General features: G+C 35.3%; 1 protein-coding gene across 4 annotated transcripts; it reads left to right on the forward strand.

Moving 5' to 3' along the window:
* Window positions 1–3,069: 3,069 nt before the first annotated feature.
* LOC145044230 (Ankyrin repeat family protein) lies at window positions 3,070–6,377 on the forward strand. Of its 4 annotated transcripts, XM_078993093.1 has the most exons (4): window positions 3,070–3,292; window positions 3,464–3,498; window positions 3,891–4,720; window positions 5,027–6,377. In XM_078993093.1, the coding sequence occupies exons 3-4, from the start codon at window positions 4,013–4,015 to the stop codon at window positions 6,293–6,295; spliced, it is 1,977 nt and encodes a 658-aa protein (XP_078849219.1). In that variant the 5' UTR covers window positions 3,070–3,292; window positions 3,464–3,498; window positions 3,891–4,012; the 3' UTR covers window positions 6,296–6,377. The 4 variants fall into 4 exon arrangements, with proteins under 4 accessions (XP_078849219.1, XP_078849217.1, XP_078849218.1 ...); XM_078993091.1 differs by lacking the exon at window positions 3,464–3,498; XM_078993092.1 differs by lacking the exon at window positions 3,070–3,292 and having other exon boundaries at window positions 3,329–3,498.
* The last annotated feature ends 2,205 nt before the right edge of the window (window positions 6,378–8,582 follow it).

Here is an 8,582-nt window from a genome sequence, read left to right on the forward strand (position 1 = left end):
TGTGGTATGCCGTATTTAGGGAACTCACTAAGCTTTGTGCTTACATTTTTGTTGTTTAAACATTTTCAGGTATTTCCAGTTTTAAAAGGAAGAGTTCGGCTTTATCGCACTGCATCCCCTGAAGATTTATTCTGCAATGAATATTTATGATTTTACTCTGATGTATTAGAATACTTTTACTCTAATCGTCTTTTGAGATAATGTATGAATGGTTTTGACTTATTTAAAAAAAGAAAATTTTGCTCGGTATTTTTGGGATGTTACACAAAGCTTAGTGAGTTCCCTAAAATACCACATACCATACATACATTAGGGAATGCTATGTGGCAACCATAGTCTTACAATCACTATTATGTTATGAGCCGCACCATAGTCTTTCCTTGCCATGTCGTGGGTGAAAACCCAGGTCTTACAAACAAGTGCCAAGAGACACCTCCTAGTCTTCTATGAAAGTATCACAAAGACAATTAGCATCCTACATATAATTTTCAGGGTCCAAACTCTAGTCTTGCATACAATTTTCAGGAGTAATATCCAAGTCTTTCATGTAATTGTCAAGGGCCACCACTTGGTCTTTCTACATGGTATAGTGAGAAGACTCACCTGACTCGCAAATTAAGCTGACTATAACTCAGCTCAATGCCACGTCGACCAGAACTAACTGGTCCCCCAACCAATGAATGGGTGCTAAACACCTCCCTATAATCCATATAAGTTAAACCCTAAGTCTACCTCCTAACAAAATAGAAATTTGAAAAAAGTTCAATCAATGCCAAAAGTCAACGTTCAAATTCAAAATCAACAGCCAATAATGTCAACCATCGAGCCTCATGTCGTGACCAACCCTTGGTCACGTCGTGAGAGCACACTCGACCCGATTCCAACTCGACCCGCTCCAACTCAACCAACTCGGTCACGGACAACCCATTAAGCAAACCTCATGATTTGAACATTCCTTGTTCATGTTGTGAGCACCAAAAGACACAATAGATGCGGGCTCCTTTGATGGTCATGTCGTGACACCCTTAGTGCCATATCGTGGTATAGTATAAAGCAACAATCCAAAGATTTGAGTCCTTAATCTGTTAAGTATCTAACTCTCACTTTTCCAGAAGCTAAAGAGGACTCCCAAGGCCCATAAAAATGATTAATTTATAGATATGCATGCCTCATGCATGTCCTCCATCCATTCTAGGTCAAAAGTGAAGAGATAATACCAAAACTCACATGCATGGATCCAATACTTAACCAAATTCTAGATCTAAACCTTATAATACTTAAGGGACCCTTAGAATACATAAAGTTGCCAAATTTATGAATTCCTTCCATTCAAACTTGCTCAAACATGAAGGACATGGGACATCAACTTAGATCTAGTCACATCAAGCAATAAACTATGGATCTTGGACACTTACAAGGGTCCAACAAGAGCACAAGATGATGATGATGAAGTTTCATTGCTAAATCCACAACTAAAACACCTTCTTCTCCTTTTTCTTCTTCTTCAAACTACCAAATGCTCCAAAGGGACAAGAATCTCCAAGGGAACTATGGTTAGGGTTTTTCTGAGGTAAGAGGTGATGGAGGCTGATAATGAATCCTAAAATCGACTTAGAGGGGTTTAAATATGAAGGAAACCCTAAAAGATCATGGGCTTGGGTTGCAACCTACCTCACGTCGTGACACCCTATGTCTTACGTTGTGAGGACGATTCTAAAATGCGCTTCTTACTTTTGTTTTTCATGTCATGATCTCTCTATGGTCATGTCGTGACCTCTCTATGGTTACGTCGTGAGCATAGGCGGATCTAGTATATATCCCGGGGTAGCCTAGGATACCCCTAAAAAAAATTTAGTAGTGTAATTTTTTCCGAATTTTTTTTTTCTTATAGTGTATTACACAGTTTTTTTGTTTGGGATACCCCTTTACTTGTTGGGGATACCCTTTTACTTTGATACTGGATCTGTCACTGGTCGTGACACCCAACTTTTTCCAAGAACCAAGCTTTTGACTCCTTCTAAGCCGAACCATTCTGAAAACGGGTGTTACATTAATATTTGATAATAAAGGAAAATGTGAACGAGTTAAGGCGAAATTCATAATCGAAGCAGCTAATCATCCTACCGACCCTGAAGCTGATGATATTTTATCAAAGAAAGGCGTTGTTATCCTCCCTAATATATTTGCAAATTTAGGAGGTGTAACTCATAGTTATTTTGAATGGGTTCGGTAAATCTTGAAACTAAATTTTAAATTTTTGGTTTTTGATTTTAGCCGATTTTGGTCCTTAATGGAAGTGCTTTGCAATTTTTTTTATAATTATTTTGATGTTTCCTAACAATTTTGATATCTAACTACTCAGCTACCATTTTACCCTTTGATAAAAGAATCCCAAAAACTATGAGGGAAATTCCATTTCATCCAGACATTACGAGAACAAAATATTTTAGTTTGCTTATATAAATTTAACATATCAACTGCTATTTTTTTAAATGACCATTTTTTTTATAATTGGAACACCGGGCAAAACCTTAAAGAAAAACAAGAGTAAATGGGGAGGACCAAATTTGTTATTTTCTCCTAATTTTTAATTAAGGTTTGTCATATTATACTATTTTTTCCGGATTGTGAAAGTTAATGTTCATGTACCAGAATATACATTGAACATCAAAATAAAGAAAAATGAATCATCATCTTGGCCACCCCAAATGCATCTTCCTGTGTAATAGCGCATTTCAATACTACTACATTGGATTAACGTCGAACAGCAGTAACCAAGGTGACCATGGTTCACCACGACTCACATATTAGTTTTAGTTATCTCAAGTCTCGTAAAGAATGAAATATGTAAATTCAAATTAATTAATACTATATATATATATACACACACCATACAAGAGATACTCGAATTAATTTTTAAAAATAAAAAATAAATATAGCTTTTGCACCGTATAAATTACTAAAAAAAATAAAAATAAAAAAATAAAATTCTTTCTTGTTTCCAACTAGTTACTAGTCCGACTCTCACTTGTCGCCTATATAAATTTGATTAAAGATAAATGAGAGTATCTTGTTTTGTACCAGTTGTTAACCGACGTGTTAACAATACTGTTGATACTCCCGCGTTACGATAACGACAAGGCGCGAAGGGCGAAGGCTCAGTCTCGTCTTCCAATCTCTTGAATCTCGCAACTCAGACATTAATTTCATCGATATTCTCCAGACCTGTTTTTCATCTTTCTCTTCTCTCAACAATTTCGTCAAACACCTGCTCTGCAACTTTCTTCCCAAGGTACTCCCATCTTTATCCATTCCCCCTTTACAGTTTTCACTATCGAATCTTTCTTTTTTTCTCATATATAATATACTGTTCCCGCCATACTTACATGTACACATCTCACCCCTTTTATCCTTTGCACCATAAATTGGGTTATTTATTTAATTTTTTTCTAATCTTTCGAAGGGATCAACAGTGTCTTTCGGTTATATCTAACGCAGGTGAGTAGGATGATGTTCTCTTCTTTTTGTCTTGCTTTTATTCGAATCATGATTACGAAAAAACCCCTTTCTTCTTTGATTCTTTGTGTTCAAAATCTAATGTGATTGCCTTTGTGGAAAGAAAATTGTTAATGGGTAATTATTTTGTCATGTGATCCTTCAAGCGAGCATGCCTATGTCTCTGACATGCCATGGTGATTTCTCTCACATGCCTCTGTGCTTTGATTGGGTTTGTGTGCTTCTTCTTAACAACCTTTAATCCCAATATAGGAGTACTCTGAATTTCCTTTCCTTTTTTAAGTCGACAAACACTCTACATGCGTTATAATTAAATCTTCTTAGTTAAGATACCGACTATTTACCTTACCTTTTCGGATTTTTCATCATTGCAGATCTTGAATCTGTGTGGTTGAACTTGAACCCTACACAAAACACAATGGTTTGCACATCCGTATGTTAACAGAGCTCGGAGTTATCTATTCTATTTAGTATTTAGAGAGACTGTTGTTTATCAATGGCTCCGACATATTTCCCCCTTCGATGGGAAAGCACTGGAGACCAATGGTGGTACGCATCTCCGATCGATTGGGCAGCCGCCAACGGTCACTACGACTTGGTCCGGGAGCTTCTCCGCCTTGACGGCAACCACTTAATCAAACTAACATCCCTCCGGCGCATACGCCGCCTTGAAGTCGTCTGGGATGACGAAGAACAGTTCGACGACGTTGCCAAAAACCGATGCTCGGTCGCCCGGAAGCTTTTATATGAAGGCGAATCCAAAAGAGGAAAAAGCTCCTTAATCGGAGTTGGCTATGGGGGCTGGCTTCTGTATACCGCTGCATCCGCCGGTGATTTGCATTTTGTTCAAGAATTGTTACAAAAAGACCCTCTTTTGGTATTTGGAGAAGGAGAGTATGGTGTGACTGATGTATTATATGCTGCTGCGAGGAGCAAGAACAGCGAGGTTTTTTGGATCATTTATGATTTCGCGATGTCTCCACGATTGATGTCTAGTGGTGAAGAACAGATTGGGGATAACGAGATCCCATGTGGTTACAAGCAAGAAATGAAGAACAGAGCCGTTCATGCGTTGGCGAGAGGTGGTAATTTGAAGATATTGAAGGAGGTTCTTGGTGATTGCTCCGGTGAAGATGTTTTGGGTTTTAGAGATGTTCAAAGCTCAACGATTTTACACACGGCAGCTGCCAGAGGACAGATTGAGGTAAGAGTCTCTTTCTTCTGTATCTTCAACTTCATTGAGGTAATAATTTCAACCGATTAAAGTGAATATTGGTCGATTTAGGTTATATGTTATGGTTAATTGACTAATTGTTCTAACATATATTTCTTATAAAAACTTATGTGTTTTGACTCGTTTTGCAATCTGCGAAATGACATACAAAAGGACTATTCTTTATTTTTTTTTTCGTCAACGAGCCATGTTATATTGTACTAATAGTTTCTGATTGAGGGACTTGTTTTGTGGTTTTTGAAAGTATGAGGTCTAAAACAAAAAATTAAAATGCAGGTGGTCAAACATCTTATTTCGTCGTTTGACATTATCAACTCCACCGACAAACAAGGCAACACAGCACTCCATACAGCTGCTTACAGAGGCCAATTATCCGCCGTTAAAGTTCTAATCCAAGCATCTCCTTCTTCCGTCCATTCAAGAAACGACGCCGGAGAGACGTTTTTACATAAAGCGGTAACAGGTTTCCAGACACCCACTTTCCGGCGACTTGATCGCCAAATTGGTCTCATGAAACAATTAGTCTGCTCAAAAACATGCAAAATTGAAGAAACCATTAACGCTAAAGATAACGGAGGAAGAACTGCTCTTCACTTGGCCATTAACGGAAACCTTCACAGTGACCTAATCGAACTGCTTATAATAGTGGGTTCACTTGATGTAAACATCCGTGACAATAATGGTATGGCCCCACTCGATCTTCTTAAACAAAGACCACAATCCGCTTCATCTGAACTACTCACCAGACAACTTATTTCCGCCGGAGCAACTCTCAGTAGCCAAGACTACACAGCAAGAAAACTCATTGCTTCCCGGTTGAAAATGGGCGGTGGTGGCAGTGGCAGTGGTGGTGGTGGTGGTGCTAGTCCGGGGAGTTCCTTCAAACTTTCTGATTCTGAAATGTTCTTGTACACAGGAATGGAAAGTACATCCTCCACTGCTTTCGGTACTCCAGTGTTCAGCATGCGTTCTGGAGAGCTGAGTCAACTCGATTCGAGTTCAAATAATTCGAACTCGAATGTGGAATCCAAGAAGAAGAAACAGAAGGGGATTCAGCGATTCCTGAGGTGGATTAGAAAGAGGAATGGAAACGGGGGTTTGGTTTTGACTAACAATGTGAAGGAAATTCCGGTTCCATTGAGACAACAATACTCGACTTCATTGTTAAACAACAAGAGAACACTTGCTGCAAGGAGTAATCTTCCCAGTCCAACTGTTAAAAAGAAGCTTGCTTCTGGTTTTGTTAATGGAGTTATGCAGGCGATGCCACATTTAAATCGAGGGTCGAGATCAAATTCGTTCTCGAAATCATCATTATCTTCCTCACAGAATTCGTTGGATGATCATAAAGGTGTAGGAATTGATGTTGTGGGTTCATCCAGTTCCAATCAGATGTTTGATGATGGAGTTGATGATGAAGAACAAGGGGTGGTGAATAGCGTTAGGAGATCAACAGTGAACCAGTGCTTCTGTTTTGGTTCACATGAGAGACTTGTGGAAGGTGCTGGTGATGATAAACAGCAGCATGAGAGTTACGGCTGTTAACAAGTTAAACGTGTAGTAAGTTGTAGTCTTTTGAATTTTGGATTGTTTGATCTAAATATGATATGTGATGATAGTTTGGAAATGTGTTTGAAAATTGAGATGTGATCATCTTTACAAGTCTTATTAGATGTTAAATTATCAATCTTAAACTGCTACTCGTTATATAACAAGGTTGTCAAAATTGGGATCTTAAGATCGTTTTATGTTTTTCAAGATCATGATATTAAGATTGGATCGGAATCGTAGGATCCTACCAAAATGAATTTAGTCTTCGAATTTGTTGCAAGGTCATGTTTGTGTAGTACCGACATTGCTTAAGATATAAATTGTAGAATTAATTTTAGCATGAATCATAGTTTTTGTTTGTACAAATCACATAAATTAGGGATGAAAACATCTTATACTGAAAAACTAAAAGTATAAGATCAACAGCGGAACATCATGAATTTCACGATAATGTATAATTCGAAATGAACGGATCAAAATACATTAAGAAATGAACGGATAAAGTTTTGATGTTTTATGAGACATATTGTATAATGTGACGTTTGATTTTAGATTTCTAGTTTAATGAAAGATTTTCTAAATTGGATTATACACAAAACTAAAGAGCTAAAGAGGTGGGATCAGATCGAGATAAGATCTTAGAATCCTAGTCGGGATCTTAAGATCCCAATATTAATTATATTTTAGATGGATCCTAGTTTGTTTGTCATCGTTTTTGTTTATAAGATTTTAAGATCAACCATTATTAAAGTACGTTAACACTTATCTTGTGATTTTATTTTTCAATGATACAAAGCAAAACCAACTATTTAGGGTATAAATTCTACAAAACTAATGGCTTTCGTGTCTAGAAACCAAAAGGTAAACTTCACATACGTAAGTGGAAATATATATATATATATATATATATATATATATATATATATATATATATATATATATATATATATATATATATATATATATATAAAAGGAATCAAAATGAGAACCACAAAAGATTAAGAACCCTAAGAACTAACATTTAATAAGTAATATGTATTGTAAATATTACTAACTATGTTAAAATCTTAATTTTGGTTTGTTTGTTAAGATAAGGGTAAAATTGTATTTTTTTAGTCTAATATTTTCACTCATACAATCATTTTATATTTTTAACCCAAAATTTATGTAAAATGCAAATTTATACAATCCATTTACAGTTTAATAGATAAAATTCACAACTTAATATAATTCATTTCATACCAATTAACAAATTCAAAGAAGGAAAACCCAAACTTTACCACTACCACCAACCACCTATGCCAACATTACAACCATCTTTTTTTGAAAATCAGATCTGCATATAAAGTAATGCAATAAGAGGGTAAATACTACATTCATAATTTAATAAAGAGTAAATTACACGAATGGTTCCTATGGTTTGAGGTAATTTGCGTGTTTGGTCCCTAACTTATTTTTTTAACTCGGAAGGTCCTTATGGTTTGTTTTTGTTACGCGTTTGGTCCCTACTATTTATTTTTGTTACACGTTTGGTCCCTATCTTATCTAAAAAGACTATTATTTAAAGAGGTAAAAATGATGGGGTAGGTGAGGGGGTGGGATTAGGGGTGTGTTTATTTAGATAAATTAAAAAAATCAAGGGCATAATAGTCTTTTTAGGTAAGATAGGGACCAACCGCGTAACAAAAACAAACAGTAGGGACCTTTCGAGTTAAAAAAATAAGTTAGGGACCAAACGCGCAAATTACTTTAAACCATAGGGACCATTCGTGTAATTTACTCTTTAATAAATCTATTAATTCACTCATATTGAATTTAATACAAAAAAATTAAAAAAACTAATGCATTCTTACGTACTTATACAACACAAAAAATAAATGTATTCTAACATTAATACAAAAGTTCATTCATAAATCATTTATATGTTAACACAAAATTTATATATAAAAAAAATCACAGTAAGTTGCAGTCAGTTCACAAGTTAATATAATCAATTACCGTTTAATACATAAAATTCACAGGTTAATATAGTAAATTAAATTTGATACACTTAAATGTCATATTCTTAACTTAAAACTTACATTTACACTTTCAGATATCAGTTCACAAGTTAATATAATCAATTACCGTTTAATATAAAAAGTTCACAGCTTAATATATTAAATTAACAATTTAATATATTGAAATGTCATATTCTTAACTCAAAACATACATTTATATTTTCATATATGAAGGTTAGTGTTTATTTTCAAAGTTAAATTTATACAATATTCTAAATTTG

The sequence above is a fragment of the Lactuca saligna genome, chromosome 4 (assembly GCF_052625555.1).
Source record: "Lactuca saligna cultivar CGN05327 chromosome 4, ASM5262555v1, whole genome shotgun sequence".
NCBI classification, from domain to species: domain Eukaryota; kingdom Viridiplantae; phylum Streptophyta; class Magnoliopsida; order Asterales; family Asteraceae; genus Lactuca; species Lactuca saligna.

What these genes read in the sequence shown, in the direction of transcription:
- LOC145044230 (XM_078993093.1), top strand. Translation starts at nt 4,013, where the DNA reads ATGGCTCCGACATATTTCCCCCTTCGATGGGAAAGCACTGGAGACCAA. An exon ending in CTGCCAGAGGACAGATTGAG is followed by an intron (nt 4,721 to 5,026) that starts GTAAGAGTCTCT and finishes ATTAAAATGCAG; the next exon opens with GTGGTCAAACATCTTATTTC.